We start from the raw sequence: 22,371 nt of genomic DNA on the forward strand, positions 1-22,371 counted from the left end.
TCTAACGGAAAATGATGAATTTGCCCATATTAATGGAAAATGTGAGATGAAAAAGACAATATTACTTATGTTAAAATGGAGAGTAAAATTTTCCTGCAAAAATTGAACAAAAAATATACTGAAAGGACCAAATTTGCTAAAAAAAGTCATAATTGTTGATCAATTCTACAAGTTTTAAAAATCGTGGATCAAAGTTGTTAATGACATCATAGTCGTGGGACCAAAAGTGCAAAAAACTCTCTGAAAAACAATAGTATTGAAATACATTTTTCATATTAGGTCCAAAAATAACTTTACTTAAAATTAATCGAAGTTTAATACAATTATAATACATAAAAAGCCTATAAAAAGAATAGCAAAAAAAAAAAAAAAAAAAAAAAAAAAAAAAAAGAGGCATAATTCAATAATAAAAATTAGTAATGCAAACAGGATTGAAGTAGGAGCTAGGAAAGCAACCTAAAACAATAAAGAATGGAGTCAAATCGAATCTGCAGTAAGCAATAAAACATCATTATATTTGTTTAACAAAACATTTTAGTGCTTTGATCATCTTCACATATATTCTATTTTATTTTATCATATCACTTAACTATTTATTAATTAAATGGTAATTGATTGGTTAGAATGTCACATGCAATTGCATCCCCAATACTATATTATATATATTTTTATATATATCAGTGGCGACGGTGGGTCATCGTCAACAGGGCACTTAAATATCACGTTACGCCTTAATCAGTGTAATTAAGGAATTGAAATGCTAAGTTGGAACAATAAATAAATTTATTTTTTTTAAAGAAAACATTAATATAAAATATACTTTAATTTACAAAGGGGTTTGTGGGTAGCTTTCGTAACAACATCATTTGACGACAGATTATTCGAGCAGGCCAGGTAGTGTTTATTACAAAAGTGTATGCAACTTGCAGTCTTACACCACCCAAACTTGTAGTATCAATACTTTTCTTATTCCATGTCTACAATTAATCATTTATTTCTAAATTATTTAAATCTAATAAGTCTAATAAATAATATTAATACTATGTATAATGTGATGATACATCTATTATCATTCTAAATAAGTGGTCACAATATCGAATTTAATTTGATGGTAGGTGTATTGGTTTTTTGGACTGTAAAAGTTTGAGAAAGTATAGAACAAATATATATATATATATATATATATATATATATATATATATATATATATATATATATATATATATATATATATATATATGTCAGGTTCCTGTGTGGACAGTGCTTCTTATGCCGCCGTGCGGTCACTTACCATTAGGTGTAGTGCGGTGTGGTGCATTATATTGACGCATTTCCGAATACTATGTGGTACATTTTTGCATACCTAATATTGAATCAGTACAGGCCGCACGAGAAGCATTGTCCACGTTTGAACACACACACACACACACACACACACATATATATATATGTGTGTGTGTGTGTGTGTCAAAAATATACAAAAATAGATTTAATTATATACAAAAATATGCCAGCCACAGATATCCTTAACAATATGCATCACGAATTATACTTCGTTCTAAATTACAAAAATAATGAGGACGTTATAAACTTATTTATTATTTCTCTTTAATTTTTCAATATAGGACACTTTGACTGTAATAATATAATTAATTAACAAAATAATATATTATTTCTAAAATAGAAATAAAGGAAATATAATGGATCACAATTGTAGCTAATTAGTTACTCCCTCCGTCCCGAATTGGTTGTCTCAATTGTTTTTTGCACGCTTTTTAAGGAATTAAAGTAAATGTTATGTATTTTTCAATTATGTCTTTCACTTTTTCACTTTTGGGAATAAAAGCAAAAGTCATAAGGGTAATTTGGGAAAAAATATAATGATGGTGATGTTCAATTTTGGAAAGAGGACAACATTTTGGGACAAACTAAAAAGGAAAGTAAGACATGCAAAATGGGACAGAGGGAGTATTACTTAAACTAATTATTCTTAAAATCATTCCAAGCTAAGACAGGTGAGTTTTGTGCAAGATGTGATTTTGAAGCTTCATGATACGCAGGAATCATTATTCAAGTCAATATAGAATAACTTTTGATCTTCAAACATTATTTTAATCTCGTAATTATATGGTTCGTTGAAATCATAATTCATTAAAGTATATATAATATTAATTTAAGTGTATTTATAAAGTTGATCGATCTTCATTATTGTGCCAAAAGCTCATCATTATAAGCCAAAGTATAAAACTGAAAATTGAAAGACAGCCTTACAATGTGTATGTTCTTAGTAAGTGCATCTCCACATGCATAAAAGAATTCTAACCGATTTCTTACATTGTCAAATTGTAATTGTAATAATAACAACAACAACAATAATAATAATTAATAATACTCCGTAATAATATAATTAAAAATTTAAAATTTTAAAAAATATTTAAAAATAATAATAAAACCATTTGGGATGAATTATGGAGGAATAATGGCTATGACCCAATTATAAAAATTTAAATGAAAGGGATGGAAAATTAATACGGCCCCACATAGCTATGTGGATCACGATCTAAAATATAATTGTGAATATTTTGAATAAAAATAATATACATTATGTGTTAGAATAATGTACATTACATGTTAGAATAATGAAACATCTGGAGTAATATAATGTACATTATGCTTTAGAATAATATACAAGGGATAAAATTAAAGTTTATTAGAGTGAAGTGATTGTAAGTTGTAAGGATCCAACAACTCTAGCCTCAATCTCCCAATTTGAGACGTATAGTAAGAGCATTCTCATTAGTGATTTTTAGGAGATTTTTGTAGGTGGAAAAGATTGGAGATCAAATTTTTAACAAATAGGAAAGATGGTTTTTTATGAAGTTTTTTTTTTTTTTTTTTTTTTTCATACAAGTAATGATTCTTAGTGGGGTCCGGCCCGTGCAAAGGGAGAAATTGAAAAGGAAACGCAAATTATGCTGTGGAACTATGTCCACCTTGTAAGGTAGTCACGGTTCCAAAACTGTTCATAATTATGAATATATAGTTCAAAAATTATGAACATAGTTCTATAATTATGAACATAGAGTTGTGAACATAATTATGAACATATAGTCCTGTAATTATGAATATAGAGATTCAATCATTGTGAATATGAAGTTAAAAATTATGAATATATAGCTTTATTATTATGAACATATAGTTCAGTAATTATGAACATAGAGTTTTGTAATTGTGAATATAGAGTTCAATAATTATGAATATGAAGTTCAAAAATTATGAATATATAGTTTTATAATTATGAACATATAGTTCAGTAATTATGAACATAGAACCGTGTCCACCTCGCAAGGTGGACATGATTCCACAGCATAACGATTGAAAAAGAAAAGAAAGGGTCATTTTCTATGCGTGGAGCGCAACATACGCGCCGAGTAGGCGCATAAGAGTTACCTTTTACTTTTTTTTTTTTTTTTTTGGTCAGATTCTTTTCTTTTTTTTTTTTCCTTTTTTTTTTTCCTCCCCTTATTGGCTTATTCCCACAAAAAAACCGCAACAAATGAGGTTGCTCTTAAGAATTGTTGTATTAGATCTATTTAATTGTACTTGAGATAGATAAATTATTAATTACTCCATACATATATTTTTTATCATACATTAGGTATTTGATATCTATAATAAATTTTTACTTACATTAAAAAAAAAAACAAAAAAAAAACAAAAAAAAAAAAACAAAAAAAAACAATGAGTACTATAGAGTGATGTAAGAGATTAGCTTGCTCTTGTCTATTCAAATAAGATACAAGATAAGGGTGACGGTAAAGACATAAGCCAATCACTGATTGAAGCAATTTGGGGCCTCCTTACTTAGCTAGAAAACAACAATATTTGATTGATCACATTATTTGTAGGGAAGCAAATAAGTGTACAAATTGGATATCCAAAATCACTCCTCTCCCTCTTGAATATAATTAATATTAAATTACTATTATTAATAATAATAAACAATATAATTAAGGAATAAGGGTCAAATAGGCCATCGAACTGCACACAATAATGCAATTAGGCCACTGAACCTAAAAAAACAACAATTAGATCCCTAAACTAACTATTTTCATGCAATTAAACCAATTTACAGGTTTTGCAAGTTAGTAACAGGTCACCCAAATTTGAAAATATATTTTTTAATTATTATTTAAAAAGAATAATTTAAAATTAAAAATTATAAAAAATAAAAATTAAAAATTAACCGTCTCCGCCGGAGACGATTTTCTTCGTCTCCGGCCATGGAGATGAAGAAAGTTTCTTCGTCTCCATTCTTCTCCGGCAGAGCGAAGAAACGTTTTTTTTTTTAAATTTTAATTTATTATTTTTAAATAATAATTTTTTTAAAAATATTTTAAATATTGGGGTGACCTGTTACTAACCTACAAAACCTGTAAATTAGACTAATTGAATGAAATTTGTTAGTTTAGTGGCCTAATTGTTATATTTTAAGGTTCAGTGGCCTAATTGCATTATTGTGTGCAGTTCAATGACCTATTTGATCCTTATTCCTATAATTAATATTAAATTACTTTCAGATTTAGAGTTTTCAGAATTAATTTCATTCCTCTATCAGATTCCTGACAACACTCACCTATTCAACATGATCAAACACAAATGTATTTATCAAACCAAGAAGTGGATTCAGTTCATGCATCAATCACGTGTATCTTACCAAGAAAATAAAAGAAAAAAAACCCCAAAATAAGCAAGAGAGAGAGAGATAGAGAGAAAGAAGTCTAGTAATGAAATATAATGTTAATTTGAAATTTGAAAGTGATTTTCTTCCTATAATCTAACAATTTGCAGCAGTTGGTAAACGGAACTATCAGTCGTTATATCGTGCATTGCGGTACATAATTGATCATATAAAATGAAACTGAATAACATTTCATATATTTGAGTATATATTGTACAATGAAGTTGTAATTATATTGAAATGATCATGTAGTTGTATTTTAATGAAACTAAAGTGTATATAAAATAAAATAAAATAACATTTTCACATATTTGATGTATAAATATTGAACGAAACTGTAGTTATATCGAAATGAAACTATAGTTGTGTTGAACTGAAACTGCAGTGTATACATCGTTTTGATGCGCGGTGCATAATCGATTATGCACCACGGTGCACGATATAATTTGCGATGATAAAATCGGTTAGACTTTCTCCCAAATAAGAGTCCAATTTTGAAAGCTTGACTTGGACTAAATCTGAATTAGTACCGAATATCCAGATGAAAACAAAAATATTAATAGAAGTTTCTTTCTTGCTTCTTATTTTCATGGATTTCCCTTTCTTTTCTGTTAGACATTATAATCAACACATAGCTACAAAACAGGAGCGTTATGCCATGGAACCGTGTTCACCATGAATGGTGAACACGGTTCCAACGGTGTTAGTACACCGTTATCTTTTTTTTTTTTTTTTAATTAATTGCGTGACTTTTCTTCTTCATTTTCACATTTTGCGGTTTCACTTTAATTTGAGGTGAACAATGATTTCGGACATTCATAAATTATGAATTCATGCCTGCACATTCACTTTGGAACCATGCCTACACATTTCCGTCCGAAATCACGGACATTCATAAATTATGAATCCATGCCTGCACATTCACTTTAGAACAATGCCTACACATTCACTTTGGAACCATGAGATTATGAATTTTCTGTTATAAGATTATGAATTTTCAGTTATGAGATTATGAATTTTCTATTATGAGATTATTAATTTTCTGTTATGCGATTATGAATTTTCTGTTATGAGATTATTAATTTTATGAAAATTCATAATCTCATAACAAAAAATTCATAATTTGATCAACGCGCGCCGTTAACTCCACATCCGCAAATATTTTTTTTTTTGCCTAAAAACGACGTCGTTTGGCCTTGTGTTCACCATTCTCAGTGAACACGTTTCCAGGGCATAATTTGACTACAAAACAAGCCCCAAAAAATGACTTCTATTTTCATGGGTTTATTACAAAAGTAGACACACAATTTCCTCAAAACATTATCCCAATCATGTTTCCAAGTTCAAAATGATCTCTTTACAAATGATTGCAACTTTTAACCGCAAAATTCAAGTAATTAGCACATTTGTTATCTCTTTAAAAGGTATATAAAATTCTTAAAATTAAACTCACTCTTTCTCGTAAGTTTCATATAACCTTGAAACATAATATAACTGAAGTACTATATGTGGGATGTAAGAATCAAACTTACTACAAAATTACATAATTTCAGCTATTTTTAGAATACACAATAATATTGATTTTCTTTATCGAAACATCCAATATTTACTGCTTTCAAAGGGGGCAATCTATCAGTGATCTAAAAATGAACTTAAAAATTAAAATAAAATATTGTTTGTTGAGATCATATTAGAATATTTCTTATGACTAATAACTAACAATAATTCTATAACAAGAAATATGTCTATCCACCTTTCAGATAGAGTTCATCATATTTTATACACTTTTGAGAAAGTCTTTGGAATGCCTGCATGCACTTGCACATGCATACGCATGAAACAAAGTAATATTAATAGTTAATTTTTTCTAAAAAAAAAAAAAGTAATAGTTTTTTTTTTTTGGGTAAATATAATATGCATTATCATATATCAATCAACTTGTGAAACATGACAGCATTACCAAAATTAAATAACTATATTATTAGAGGCAGCATCATGCAATTAAACTAACCACCTCCAATCCAAATGGATTAGAGAAATGATTTTATTTTATTTTATTTTTTCCAGATAGAAGAGAAGCAGAGAAGAACCGTATTCAATGCTAAATAAATTTTTTAAAAAAAGTTTTAAATTAATGTGTATTGGACCAAACTGACATTTTAATGTGGGCTAAACTACCACTACACCTCATCACATTCTAATGTGAGCCAATATGACACGACCCACATTAGTGCAGGACGCAAATTATGCTGTGCAACCGAATGCACCTTGCAAGGTGCATACGGTTGCAAAACGGCGCCGTTTTGGTTAAAAAAACGCGCGTCCCACTTAAAAGAAGAAATCAGGTTCGATTCCCGGCAATAACATTTTTATATATCCAGAAATTCATAACTATATAACCACAATTTCATAACTATATATCCACAATTTCATAACTATATATCCACAGTGAATGAATGAAGTAAAAATCCACAATGAATGAATGAATGAAGTAAAAATCCACAATGAATGAATGAATGAAGTAAAAAATCCACAATGAATGAACTAAATATCCACAATATATGATTGAACTAAATATCCACAATGAATGAACTAAATATCTATAAATTCATAATTATATAACCACAATTTCATAACTATATATCCACAATTTCATAACTATATATCCACAGTGAATTAATGAAGTAAAAATCCACAATGAATGAATGAATGAAGTCAAAATCCACAATGAATGAACTAAATATCCACAATATATGATTGAACTAAATATCCACAATGAATGAACTAAATATCCATAAAATCATAACTATATAACCACAATTTCATAACTATATATCCACAATTTCATAATTATATATCCACAATAATGTTATTGCTGAGAGTCGAACCTGATTTTTTTTTTTTAAGTGGGACGCGCGTTTTTAATCAAAACGACGTCGTTTTGAACCGTATGTACCATGCGCATAGTACATTCGGTTGCACAGCATAACTATTGAGTGCAGGAGCATATACGTGGACTTAGACCGAGCAGATATTGCATGATCCATTTAAGATCGCTAATATATGTCACGATTTATATGGGACTTAAATTTCTAACTTTAAGATAAAGATTTTTCCGTTACATTAAGTCAAAGGTAATATTTATGTGACATAAATAAATGTGATCCATTGCAATGATATGATGGATAATTATTATGTGAATATAAACATTATATGATTTCTTGCTAGGGTAATAAGGGCAAATTATGCTGTGCAATCGTGTGTACCATGTTGTTCATAATTACTGAATTATATATTCATACTTATAAAGTTATATATTCATAATTTTAGAACTTCATATTCATAATTATTGAACTCTATATTTACAATTACAGAACTCGATCTATGTTCATAATTTTTGATGTTCATATTCTCAATTGTTGAACTCTATATTTACAAATCACAGAACTATATGTTCATAATTTCATAACTATACAGTTTAAAAATTATGAATCTATAGTACAGAAATTATGAATCTACAGTACAGATATTATGAATCTGCAGTATAGAAATTATGAATCTATAGTATAAAAATTATGAATGTATAGTATAGATCAAAATTATGAATCTATAGTATAAAAATTATGAATCTATAGTATAAAAATTATGAATTTAGAACCGTAAGGTGCACACAGTTGCACAACATAACATTCCGGTAATAAGTGTTCTGATTTCTTGCTGGGCCGAATTAATAGTATTTGGGCTTTGGTGGAGCCCTTGAAAGAACCCAGAGCTCAATTGATAGAAAATATAACAACCATTGTATCTAATGACAGGCCAAAAAAAATTGAGGTCATATATATGATTCGTTATTTCATAAGCCTTGCACTCCAAGCCCATTTTCATCATCTTCTCTTCGTTATATTGTGGACTCTGGTCTAAATTATATACTGGTAATTAATAGATAAGAGATGAAATGCGGTAATATGCTTCAAGAAAAAGATGGAGTTTAATCTCAGACCTTGATCTAATCAAAATCAATAGTCTAAATTGAAAAAAAAAAAAAAAAAAAAAAAGATGACAATTTGGCCTTTTTGCGTCTAGGTCAAATTTAAAGTGTGTGGTTTTCTTTCTTATGGTGCATGGTTTCTGTGTTGTGTTCTTAAGGTGCGTCAGTTGTTGAAACTTAAGGTGTGTCGGTCTAAAACTTTAGGTACGTGGTTTTCTTTCTTAAGGTGCGTGGTTTTTATACTTAAGGTGCACCATTTTAAAACTTTAGGTGCGTGTTTTGTGTTCTTAAGATGCGTCATGCGTGGTTTGTGTGTTTAAGGTGCGTGGTTTGTGTACTTAAGGTACGCCATTTTAATGCTTAGAGTTAAGGTGTGTAGTTTTTTTTTCATACGCGCGTTTTTTTTTTTTAATTTTCATTGATTTGAACCGTTGATCTAGATTTGATCAACGACTTAGATTAAACTGCATGTTCGCACCTGAAAAAAATTTCTGCACCAGATCTCATCTCGCAATTAATATATTATGTACATTTAGTTAATTGATTATGTATCTATTGCAATTAATGTATTATATGCCTTTAGGATTTAGGTTTTTTTTTTTTTTTTTTTTTTTTTTTTTTTTTTTTTTGAAAAGGAAAACTCAATACTTTATTAAATCAAGGATTCAATACAAGAAATAGGATTTAGTTTATTTACAAGTACATAATATATTAACTTAATGTATATAATAAGTTAAGTGCTTTTACATAATCTGGACAAAGAACTCAAAAATGTGTGGAGCTTTGTCCATGATATAATTTGTGTTTTACGTGTAATTTATGATCAACTTATATTTTAAATTTGGATTCGAATATATTTCTTAAAGGGAATGAGCTTGTAACAAATTTAGTTGTCGTGAATAGTCATGCATTCTCATCGCTTAAGAAAGATCAGGAGTTCAAATTCCGCTCTCATATGAAAACCATAGAACTCAACTGCCATAGGGAGAAAAAAGAGCAAAAAAAAAAAAAAAAAAAAAAGTCCAAAACTTAGCAGCGAAGAGTCGAAGACATTACCGGAACATTGTCATTTTCTTTAGGCGGGAATGCAAACAAATCTGGTTCGCCATTTCCTACTGCTTGATTATGATGGGTGTGTTTGGTTCGCACATAGGAATTAGAATCGGAATAAGAATCAAATGCTTGGTAATGGTAATGAGTTTTAATGAAAGTGTTTCGCATGTTTGGTAGTAGTGTGAAATTTGAATGATTACCAATATTGTTGTTTGGTTATGTATGATTCTATAATGGGAATAAAGATTTTAAAAATACAAGAACAAAAAATCAAGACAATTTATTCTAATGTAAAGACATCCAAAGCACCAATATGAACAAAAAACAACAAACAAAAATCTAAAAACAATAATCCAAACTTAAAAATCAAATTAAGAATTAGGATGGGAAATAATGGAATGAAACCCTTATTTTATTAGGGAATGAGTTTTCTAATTAAGGGGGTAATCAAATTTCATGGTAGTGTTCTAGAAACCTGTCAATCAAACAATAATAATGACTTTGATTCTCATTCCTAATAGCTAAACCTATGAACCAAACACGAGATTATTCACTCAAATTCACTTTGTTATATATGTGTCATTGGTTTCAAAGGTAAACATTGAATCAAGTATCATTCTAGATTTCTAGCACACATTTAACAAATGTAATTAGCAATTATTTCAAATGTTGTTGTTTAGAGGATTGAAGCACTACACGATATTGGTGGATAGAATTGAAAGACCGCACAATAGTTGAAAACTTAAACCTTGCTATCAAAGCTAGTTTTAGGGGTTGGAAATTTCTTTATATTTGTAACTTAGAAGTGAGGCTCATGTAAGGTTACAATAGTGAAAAACATAATGGCCCTGTTTGGTAAAATGGCTGTTAGCTGATAGCTGTTAGTTGTTAGCTGATTGTGTTAATTAGATGGTATAAATAGTTGATAACATTAGCTGATTGTAGAAAAATGTTTGGTAAATTAGTTGTTACCTGATAGCTGTTTGATATAATTTCTTTTTCTCAAAAAGCTAATTGAAAAAGTTGCTTGGAGTAGCTTTTTGAATTTTAGCCTTTTGGAGTTGCAAAAAGTTAATTAACCAAACATTTATACTGATATTTTAACTAAATCAAAAAATTAATAGTGGTCAAATAAGCCAAAATTGACCTATAGGCCAATATTTTACCAAACATGGCAATAATAACACTATTAGAAGCTAATCGAGTCAATGAATGGGTTGTTTACAAGATTTATACACCTAAAAGATTATTCAATAAAAAAAATGTAAATGAGATCATAAACATATATAAGCACTGTGCAACAATTGTGCAACAATCGTGCAATGGTCGTGATGTCTCAAATGTTTTTATTACAATTTTTTTTTTTAATTTAGAAAAATGTGGTAGTTTAGTCATATGACCTAAAATGTTAAAATGTGGTAATAACATATTTACAAGATTAACACAGCTAAAATATTATTCAATAGAAAGAAAATGTAAATCAAAGCATAAACATATATAGCTAGATGCTTAGAAGTTAGACACATATATGAGACCTTGAGTGAAAAGAGTTATGTTGACACCATAAATAGTTAAAAGAAGAAGAAAAAAAAAAAAGTAATGAACCATATATATATAATACTTGTCAATAGAATCTCAAATTGCATGCATTTGACAAGAAATATCAATACTCTAACTAGCTAGCAAAAGATACATTACGATATCATGATCTCTTGCATGTAAATTGTATTTCATTTGCATAAAAGAGTATTATGTATAATAAAAATATGAAGAAACAATAATGTAATCCTCCGATCAATTTAATCCCAAATATAATGTCCTTGTCTATATCTTCAATTTATACCACCTAGTAAACATATACTATCCATGGATGCTCATTATATTGCTTTCCTAAGTTCTATATCTTTTGTCTAAGTTCATTTTTCATTTAGCAACTTAAAGTTGTGAGAATGAGAAGAGGACTAGCTAGTTTTTAAAGAGGTAAGGAATAAAACTTATAGCACTCCAACTGAAAGTCTAACACTAACACTAATTAAGTAAGAGGAGCGCATGAATTTTAATTCCCGTGCATATTTTAATGATTGCCATGATTCTATGCATAGTGATGTTTATTATGTTCTTTCAGGAAGGGGTTCACATGGCAATTGTAATTGCCTGTGTTAGGGGCCAAGAAAGAAGAGATACATACATATACATCAAATCTAGATGGATGCATTAAAGAAAGTGTAGGCAAAATCAAAAGTGTTGGTCCAAATTCCCATGTTTAGTGAAAAGGAGCAAAATCAAAACGGTGTGATAGCTTTATAGGTGGTGTAAATAGAAAATTGTTATTTGCACCACCTTCATTAAATATAGTCAAACATTATATTTTTTTTGTAAAAACAATATTTATTATTTATTTTTATTTAAAAATCAAAACATTAAACCCCCCTTCCCCCTCGCCTTCTCACCGGCCTTTTCTGGTGAGAAGGCGAGGGGTTGCCTTCTCACCGAAGAAGGCAATTGAGTTGTCTTCTCCGGTGAGAAGGCGAGGGATTGGTTTTTTAATGTTTTAATTAATTAAATTTTTAATTAGAAAATTATTAATAGAATCTCGTAAATCGCATTTAACCAGGTGGTGTAAATAGCGATATGAACACTTCTATGGCTATTTACACCACTTATAAGATTGTTGAATTTTTTACTATTTTAACAATTTCAATACGATTTACACCTACTTTTGACTAGAGGGTGGTACAAATAACAACATCCTTTGAATTTTCTTTGCATTAGTTGCAAATATCTAAAAACATAATAAGTGTGGATGAAGGTTATACCCTTCATTTATGTCCGTTTTTTCGTTAAGTTTTATGATACATTATGCTTTAAATGTTGTACTATATAATATTTTGGACAAACATACCCCTACCGTTATAACTTCCGTTACCTTTTCCACTATTGCTATCATCCACATACATCCACCATATATTTTCTTATTTTCAATAATTATAATAATAATAATATACACATTATATATTGGGGTTATATGTTAGTTATTTTTTAAAATATAAATATTAAATTTATAGAAATGTTTTACATTATCATTATCATTATCATTATTATTATTATTATTATTATTATTATTATTATTATTATTATTATTATTATTTACAATAATTTAAATATCTAAAATCTAAATAAATTTAAAATTTTAAACTAAAATATTAATATTGACACCTATTTTTTGCGCATCACACATAAGAAATGCTTGTGTGTGTGTGTGTGTGTGTGTATATATATATATATATATATATATATATATATATATATATATATATATATATATATATATATATATATATATATATATATATATATATATATATATATATATATAGAAAGGATCAGGTGCATTTGTTGCTTCCCGTGCGGATGTGCGGTGGATTAATGTGCGTGAGATTTGTACACAATGTGCGTGAGTGTTGTGCTTAATGTGCCTGGGATTTGTACTTAATGTGCGTGAATGTGTAAAATGTAGCAGAAAATATTGATGTCAGCTTCTTCCCCATCCCCAGTAGCCATTTGCCCCCTCTCTGAAGATGATGATGCGGAGGCGGACTATGGTGGTTAAGAATTATGGGAATAATACAATAGAAATCCACACTTAGCTACTGTGCAAATTTTACTGTGCGTGCGTCATTTATATAAACATTCAACTGCACTGAAGGTAGCTGATAATCCAGAATCCATGGCCAAATTGAAGGAAGAAGTAACAAGAAACTTGGGCGTTAATGTGCGTGAGTTTCTGTTCTGCTTCCTTCTGAACTCGTAATTCTTAAATACTCACGCACATTAAGCACAAATCTCACGCACATTAAACACAAATCTCACGCACATTAAGTACAAAACTCACGCATATTAACATGACGCACATTAAGTACAAATCTCAGACACATTGAGTACAAATCTCACGCACATTAAGTATAAACCTCACGCACATTAATTCACCGCACATCCGCACGGGAAGCAACAAATGCACCTAATCCCTTCCATATATATATATATATATATATATATATATATATATATATATATATGAGCTAGGGTTCAGGTACAAATGAGTTCTTAGGTGAAACATGTGGTGAGATTTGAGTTGTTAATCTGCCAACCAATTCGGGGGTGTTTTTTTTTTTTTTTTCTAATTCGATTTGTTTAATTTGTCATCCTATATGTACTAGCAAAATCAACATGCGGACAGGATCATATCATATCATAGATGCTCTCCCTCAATGTATCCTCTACTTGATTATGATATTTAGTTTCCCATCATATCAAATTCTTTTTCTGAATGCAAGAGATACAAGCTTGTGCACCTGAAGAATAGTAGTCAAACACTCATACTACTAATCTAAGGAAGAAGCAGATCAATTGCAATGACATGTGTCTTTTTATGTAGTAGTGGGAAAAAAGGAATCTATTTTCCACCAGTTCGTCGAGTGTGATTTTGCAGGTGCTTGCTGGAATCTTCTCAGAATTCAAACCCTGCCTGGAACATGTGACAGCTTCAATGATTGGATCATCAAAGTGGCAAGTGCTCTAACAAGCTAAGCAATCAACTGGGCACTTTCTATGTGGTATGTTGAAACATTTAGACTCTAAGAAACAACATCCTTTGGAGGAACCAGATACTATGCAGATTGGAAGGAGGCTACAACAGATGATCAAGAAACTCGGAGAAGCGTGGTATCAGAAGAACACTGGACTAAATCTCACCATGGCTTTCTAAAATTGAATGTAGATGCAGCTATTGATAAACAGGGAGCCCGTATGGGATTTGGGTGTGTTTTTAGGAATGATCAAGACCTTTTCGTGGCAGCTAGAGGCACCCAATGAAAAGGAACTTACACCTTAAAAGAGGCTGAGACAGTTGCAATAAGAGAATCTCCTAACTGGCTGCAAACTATCAACATCAACAGAGTGATCATGGAGACCGATTCTCTCGAAGTGGTACAAGGGCTCAATGCAAACATGGGAAACTCTTCTTTTCATCTTGTTTTGCAGGAAATTAACAACTTACTGAGTGTATTTACTCACCGTAATTTAGTCTTTGCTAAACGATCTGCGAATCAGACAGTCTATTTCTATACCAGGTTATTTAGAGTGGTTTACGAACCCTCCACATATCATTTTTAATGTGTTATCTACGAATTTGAATTAATCTAGTCCTTCTATTTTCCAAAAAAAAAAAAAAAAAATGTCCAATCCGTTTTAAGTCTCTCTTTAGGTTCATGCCATGTACCCACGTAGCTTCTACACTAGAAAAAGAATAGTAGTTGTGAAACTAGTAATCATGAGAAATAAAATAGTAAAATTATGACTTTGTGAGTAGTTATAATACAATAATAATAATATAATAATGGAAGAAATTATTTAAAATAATTATAGTAATTACTATTTTCGTTTTCCTAGCATATATTTAGAGACATTCTAGGGTTATAATTTCAGATGAACAAAACTGCTCCTCCTCCCACTTCCCCCACGTTCAATCTCCTTCATAATCATTCTTCTTTCGGTATTACAATACACTCTCCTTCGCCATGAAATCGCGCGATCACTCCTCCGCGGAGGCTCCGCCGCAATCAGATTACGCCTCCGCAGTAACCAGAGTAGCGGTGGCGCAGATCTGCGGAACAGTGGGGTACGGAGCGGCGGAAGCCTCGGCGCTCGCGGTTCTAACCGACGTCACCGGTCTATACCTGAGAGCGATCGCTAAATCCGCCGCCTCGTCCGCGAACTCCCGCGGCCGTACGGAGGCAAACCTCCTAGACGTCATTGCGTCGCTGGAGGAGCTGAACTCCGTGCAGGGGTTCGAGGGCGCGTCGATACCGACGAGCAACGCATTGAGCTCGTCGCTGATAAGAGAGCTGGAGAGATTCGTGAAGTACACCGAGGAGACGCCGTTCGCGAAGCCTCTGCCTAGGAATACGTTTTTCAGGAAGAAAGTAAAATTGCCGAAGCGCGGCGGCGTGGATCAGTATAACGAGGGAAGGTTTAGGCACGTTCCGAAGTGGTTGCCTTCTGTGCCGGAGATTGAGAAAGAGGAAAAGGGGGAGGCGAAATGGGGGTTTGGTACGGGAATGAAAGAGGAAAAGGAGTCCGAATCAGATTGGGAATGGAAAAATAACAGAGTGGAAAGAGAAGGGAAGGAGAAGAAGAACTTGCCTGTGAAGAGAATCAGAGTAAAGTTCAAGCTGTTGCAGAAGAAAGGGAGGAATGATGGGATTGAACAGAGTACAGCTGGAGTGTGTAGAGGTGGTGGGATTGGGAAGAGGGTTTCATGTGAGAATCATGGAGATGATGGAAAGAAGGAGAATAAGAAGAAGAAAAAGAGCTCAAAGATGGCAAAATCTATGATCATCCCAAACAATCTCAGATTAAGTCGGCCTTCTGATAGTATGATTCTGTCATGACAATGAGAGATGTTTGGAGAATAATGAAAGCAAATTTTATAGCCAATCTGTGAGAATATGAGTAATGTAAGGCATGTTCACGTGGTAAAAGTGATAGAATTTTCTCAGTTGCTCTTATTACAAGTGTACTTTTTTTTTTTTTTTGAAAACAAGAACAAGCTTATATTAAATCATAAGAAAGAGTATTACAGATGAAGGAAGGAGGGGCAGAAAATCACTCCTTACGTTCAGACATAGAAACGGACTCCTTGCAAGGAGATGGACTGTCCGGTTCGCAGAACGTTTGACAATGTTTGACGAAAGAGAGCAAAAGTGATCTTTAATATCAGCTAAAAGCAAATCAAAAGAGGTGACAAAAGCAAAAGATGAAAGCCCTTGAACAACCAATAATTTACAAGTGTACTTACTAATCACACAATATTGTTTTATAGGAATCAAACCCATTGCATTACCTGCAGAATGAATTATTCTGACTGTTGGCAATGGGTAAGCAAGAAATTTCCATCTTTAAATTACATCCAGTTGGATAAGTTGGGATTTTGCCCTGTTTTGTTTTTCAGCTTTAAGCTAGCTTATAAGCTATGTTACCTATGTATACTAAACAGAGTCTTAATCTGAGCTTAAAATATGTTCTAATATGCATTACAGCTTACAGGCCACTGAGATAGAATGCAAGTTGGAAGACCAAAGTTAAAAATGAATGTAGCAATAAAGAGTGAAATGAAAAGGGTAACACTTCTTAGAAGATGGTGGCAATTTGTTAATAAGGCAGGTGTGTGTCCTTTACTACATATTTGATTTCAAGAGGCATGGAAAAAGAAAAAAAAAATGCAAGACATAATAATGGAGTGTCCTCTACAAAATATTATCATAGCAGAACAAGCTCACTTTCCACAGTTGAACCCATGGCAAACAGATAGGACTATGATGAGGATCAGGGCTATTATAATTCCCAACACTATCAGCTTGATCTTCATGTTCTGCAGCCACATTTTCCGACGGATCTTCGTGCCAGTGCTCCTGAAGTCCTGTGCCTGTTTCAAACCAAAAGTTACTGAAAATTAAAACCAGTGAACTAATGCCAGATAAAGTGGCAAAGCAAGAACCTTTAGTATTGATGTTAAATGCAAAAACAAAAAGATTATGGTGTCACTGAGTAGCGTTACGAGGCTTGAGTACTGCAGCTAGAATTTAGCAAAGTGTGAGGAGTAATGAAGGTTTAAGTACTCATTTTTAGTATCTGAAACCAGTTTGTTAGCATATCACTGTCATAGGGTCATTGGGCAGCTAATGTTACCTAATGTTTAATTTATAATGACCATTTAAAAATATTTGTTTGCTTTTCTCAGTTTTTGGGGGTGTGGGGTTTGGCTTATTTTGCTCAGCTGTACAAGTAGGGCTAAACACCAAAGAGAAACAAAAGGAAGGTTTTTAAGGCTAAATAATAAGAAAAAAGCATCTTTTTCTTGATTATCAAATTGGGTAAATACGGACTTAGTAGTCAGTACTCAATGCAGGCATATCACTTTGCTACGTTCAAAGTTTCTCTGGACAAGGTTTATGCATTTGCAATCATTCTGCAAATAAATTTAGGAGGTATGAAACACAGATGAAAGAAATGTTCCAAGGAGTTATATGCAACATTCAATTTGTTGAATAATACAAGGAAAACAGCGTACATGCAAAAAAAAAAAGCAAACCAATAGAGGGGAAAAAAAATACAAAGAAAAAAAGAAAGAAAACAAACTCTCCATAAATGTAAGAGAGAAAGAGAGAAACCTGTTGGTGAAGATTCTCTGTCTTATCCACAAGAAGCTCAATCTTTTCACCACGGTCAAGAACCTATTAGGTAACATAGATAACAAGGTATATCAGCTCTCATGAACCTCATTGAATGTCTGGAAGAAAAAGGATAGTAGAAAATTTTATTAATACAGGCTATTTGGTGCTCCCACACTGCTGTGACATTGAGAGGATAGAAACTTCAGACAAAGAAACAGATAGAGAATACACTGAGGTCAGATAGCACTCAACTTTATTGAGTAATTCTACATGTACTCCCATTTCCTACTCCCATTTTCTACTCCCTATGATGTGGCATGCTTTGTATAATAGGGGGGGTCATGATTTTTATTCATTCTTTTTTTTTTCTCCAATAAAATTTGAACACAAGTGGGGGTAAAAGTTGAGAGTAAGTTTGTGGAGTGGAAGAATTATTTTTCTTTATTTTTTGTTTCAGATTCATCAACTGTTTGAATCTCCCATGATTATAAGCAATCAAGTATTTCATAGCATGTGAATACAGACGTAATGTTAGATTAATTATAAATATAGATAAGGGTCAAACAAGTCATTCAACTATTGTTGAAACAACAATTAGGCCATCAAACTTTAAAAAAGCTTCAATTAAACCCCTAAGCTTGGGAAAAAAAAAGAAGTGCAATTGATGAATTGAACCATTTTTAACACTAATTAACAGGTTGACTGTAATAAACTGATGATGTGGCCAATTTTTTGCTTAAGTGTCATTATGCATGGTGTCTATTGTCCAATATAATAATAGTAACGAGAACAATAAAATTTTTGACTCTCCATCTTTTTTTTTCTGAAGTTCTTGGCTGCCATAGCAGCACTGCTTGAAGGTTTCATCATGGCAGCACTACATTTTTAACCTTCCAAAAGAGCGACACAGACTGTGTCACACAGTGTCACCTTTGCATTCTTCTGGATCTGGAAGAAGGCAGCCCCACCTTCTCTGCCTTCTTCCAGATCCGGAAGAAAGAGAAGGCAATGCTGTGTCGCCACCTTCTTGCAGAAGAGCAGCATCACCTTCTCCCAGATTTGGAAGAAGGTGACAGTGAGGTGGCAGCTATGGTTGTTTGTTATCCAAATAAGTAGTCTAATCTTTTTTCTCGATGAAAAAAAAGGCTAAAAAAATTAAATATTAATTATCATTCCAAATAAGCAATATTAGTATGATGTGGTTAAAGATGTGGCGTTTAACCGAGAGTGCTGGCAAAAAAGGTAAAAAGGGGTTAATTGAATGATTTTTCTGAATTCAAGTATATAATTGGAGATTTTTTAAGTTCTAAGTGCTTAATTGTTGTTTCAACAATAGTTGAAAAGCTTATTTGACCCTTTTTCGTAATTAATATTTCATTCAAATATAAATCAGTACCAAACTCCAATTATATGTATATATTAAACTTCATTTGAAGGGGCTGACGGATGAAATTGGTCAGGGTTTGCCTCTTGAGACTTGAGAGTGTCTAATATTCTTTATTTACTTGTACAATGTATATTGTAGCATTTTTTTTTTCATGGAACCAAATCCAGCAACAGATTAAGAATAGAAAAAGATAACCAAAACTTGGCTATAAGCAACCAAATTAGCAACATTCTCGTACCTTCTCAATATTTTCCATCATGACACCTTTGACTTCTGAAACCTGGGCTTTCACCTTAGCAAGTTTGCTTATCTCCTCAGGATGGTCAGCACAATATTGCATGTGATCCCTCAACTTTGGCCTGCAAAAAAAAAAAGTCGCTTCAGTAAATTGGGAAATAGAAAAACCAGTCACAAACTGCTATGGAGAATATAATAGCATATTAGCAACAATCAAAATAAAATACCCAAACTCTTTGGAAAGGCTATTAGCAGGGGCAGTTGCAGCCTTTCCACCTCCATATTTAGATACAAAGTCATCCTTAATGCGCTCCAAAAAAGCCATAGGAACCTGCCTTCCAGTTGATTCCTCAGCAACAACACAATAAGCTGCAAAACCACACATCATTAAACCTACAAACTTCCAGTGATCAATGGCCAAACAAAAACGGTCCAATTAAACAGAATGGACATCCTTCTTCAAACACCATTGCGTTTTATGCTAAACAAACACACAGTTAAAGTGAATAAAATCAAAATCTAAGAAAGGTAATTCAGCATCAACTAACAACAATCACATCGACCGGGATTCATTCACCTACTCCACATCTCGCATATGTAGCATCCACATCACACAATTCGGTTACCTACAACCCCAAATCTGAGCACTTCAAGTGAAATAATTCGTCGGATTAAATCCAAACAGCTCGATCCCGAGCACTAGTAACTCAAATCTTTCATTTTCCTTTTTCATTTCCTCTAATTTAGCACTGAAGTGCTCGACGATCCGAAACGATAATCAAACTTTTTAAAAAATTTCTATAACAGACGGCTTACTGAATCCGTTGTCGACGAGGTAGTTGAAGGTGTGGCCATCGCAGTTGTAGGTGAACTTGTTGTTAGAGGACGGAAGCTTCTGCAAGCACTGGAAGGCTATGGAGTTGAAGTTCCCATTGAAGTCGGTATGCTCAGCCAATACCGCGTTCCCGCGCGCCACGAAAGCATAGATCAGCGCCTTCTGCTGCCCCATTTCCGATCGATTCCTCTCGGTAGCGATTTACTATCGGCTTTCTTCGCTTCAGAAAGTTGAATCGAAGACGAGGGAACAGTGTCCAAAGAGACCCCTTTCTCTCTCTACAATCTACCACCTTTACCCTTTCTAGAGAGAGAAAGACGCAGAGCAGATAGAACCATATGAAAATAAAAATTAAAAAAATGTTGTAAAAATAATAAATTAAAAAAAAAAGGGAGGGGGGGGGGGGGGGGGTCACAGTTTTAAAATCTTAAGTTTGAATTTTTCTTTTCTTTTCCTTTCCTTTCATTTCTTTTCTTTTGCATTCTTGCTTTTTGATACGGTGATATACTTTTCGTGGAAAAAAATTCAAATATAATTATTTAACCGATTTAACTTCTCCATTTATTATTTTAAGTACTAATAATTCTGTTAGTCAAGCACTTTGTGTTCACATGGCATATAGTGACTCTTCCATATGAAAAGTTATGAGATCAAGTTTTCGTAAAAACGGTATTGACTCTTTGTGCTTTAACAAGTTAAGAAAATATAAATGAAAAGATACTACAATGAGTTTACTATTTTCCTTTTAAAAAGGTCGCTTTATGCCACTTAGACCACAAAATCATTGGTTACTTCATTTAATTAATCAACTTAGATTTAATTTATTAAATTATACAAATTCAACGAGTCGTATAAATCAACTCAACTTAATATAATTTAACAAATTTTACAATTCAACTCAATTCATCTCATAGTATAATTATATTAAAATAATTATAATCTTGTGTGATACTAACAATTATTTTTTTGAAGACAATTTTTAATAGAGCTGGTAGTTTGTTAGCCAACATCCGAATCTTCAATAAATTTTTACATTAAAAATTTAGTATTTGTCATCATATAATCATAACATTATTTCTCCAGAAAGAAATGGTCAAACTATGCAACATTTGTTTTTTCTTTTCGTCACAAGAGAAACTCGCAATGTTTTGGTATAATAACTCGCAAATTATAAAAAATAAAAAATAAATAAAAATTACACTAGGAAGGTCTTGTAAGATGAGTTCGATTGAAATGGTGTTCATAATAATTAAATTCGTGACTTTTATACACGATAATTATGTTCTACTCACGCAACCACCTCTTTCATAACATATTAGTTTTTTTTGGGTTGCTATATTTTTATTTGAGCCAAAATAGTACCTCGAGTACATTTTTTAAAATATGAAAGGAAATGTTCTTCTGAGGGAAAATTGCATTTTTCGTCTCTAAGTTATAGGGTAATTGTAGAATTCATGCTCACTTTTTATCTCTAAGTTATCATTGGTGTTGGTGAGTATAATCAATACTTAGGAACGAAATCTACAATTACACTATAACTTGGGGACGAAAAGTACAATTTTTTCCTTTTTAAGAGGTTAATTATGATAAGGAAAATGATATTTATCTATTTCTCCTAATTAATTTTTCTCTAAGATGTGACTTATATTCATGGGTATCGTGAATTAGTTGATCCCACATACTTCTAATTAAATGCCAAATAATTTAAATTAAATTGTGCCACATGATGAAGAAAATTGGGAGGTGTTGTAACTAGCCCGTCAGCTCAAACATATATGGATCAAAAGGAAATGTAGATAAAGAGTGGTAGAGGAATAATAAAGAACAAAATAAGCCCTGGAGTGTTCGTCCATTCACTCATCCAAATACAAGAGAATACACACACACACAACATAATTA

At 31.9% G+C, this 22,371-nt stretch overlaps 2 protein-coding genes across 2 annotated transcripts; one reads left to right on the top strand and one right to left on the bottom strand.

The window, feature by feature from the left end:
* Positions 1-15,226: 15,226 nt before the first annotated feature.
* Positions 15,227-16,348, top strand: LOC109153233 (transcription initiation factor TFIID subunit 8). Its single transcript, XM_019301089.1, has one exon. It carries the CDS (start codon positions 15,359-15,361, stop codon positions 16,229-16,231), a length of 873 nt encoding a protein of 290 aa, XP_019156634.1. The 5' UTR covers positions 15,227-15,358; the 3' UTR covers positions 16,232-16,348.
* A 573-nt stretch (positions 16,349-16,921) lies between these two features.
* LOC109153234 (vesicle-associated membrane protein 721-like) lies at positions 16,922-20,807 on the bottom strand. Its single transcript, XM_019301090.1, has 5 exons — positions 20,454-20,807; positions 19,865-20,006; positions 19,639-19,759; positions 18,011-18,073; positions 16,922-17,265 (listed from the first exon to the last, which is right to left on the bottom strand). The coding sequence occupies exons 1-5, from the start codon at positions 20,644-20,646 to the stop codon at positions 17,116-17,118; spliced, it is 669 nt and encodes a 222-aa protein (XP_019156635.1). The 5' UTR covers positions 20,647-20,807; the 3' UTR covers positions 16,922-17,115.
* Between the last annotated feature and the right edge of the window lie 1,564 nt (positions 20,808-22,371).

The sequence above is a fragment of the Ipomoea nil genome, unplaced genomic scaffold, assembly GCF_001879475.1.
Source record: "Ipomoea nil cultivar Tokyo-kokei standard unplaced genomic scaffold, Asagao_1.1 scaffold2480, whole genome shotgun sequence".
In the NCBI taxonomy this organism is placed as follows: domain Eukaryota; kingdom Viridiplantae; phylum Streptophyta; class Magnoliopsida; order Solanales; family Convolvulaceae; genus Ipomoea; species Ipomoea nil.

Excerpts from the sequence above, each read along its gene's own strand:
- LOC109153234 (XM_019301090.1), bottom strand. The coding sequence starts at position 20,646 with ATGGGGCAGCAGAAGGCGCTGATCTATGCTTTCGTGGCGCGCGGGAAC. Across the intron at positions 19,760-19,864 it reads AGCCTTTCCAAAGAGTTTGG|GCCAAAGTTGAGGGATCACA; the intron begins GTATTTTATTTT and ends TTTTTTTTGCAG. Across the intron at positions 18,074-19,638 it reads TGATGGAAAATATTGAGAAG|GTTCTTGACCGTGGTGAAAA; the intron begins GTACGAGAATGT and ends GTTACCTAATAG.
- LOC109153233 (XM_019301089.1), top strand. The coding sequence starts at position 15,359 with ATGAAATCGCGCGATCACTCCTCCGCGGAGGCTCCGCCGCAATCAGAT.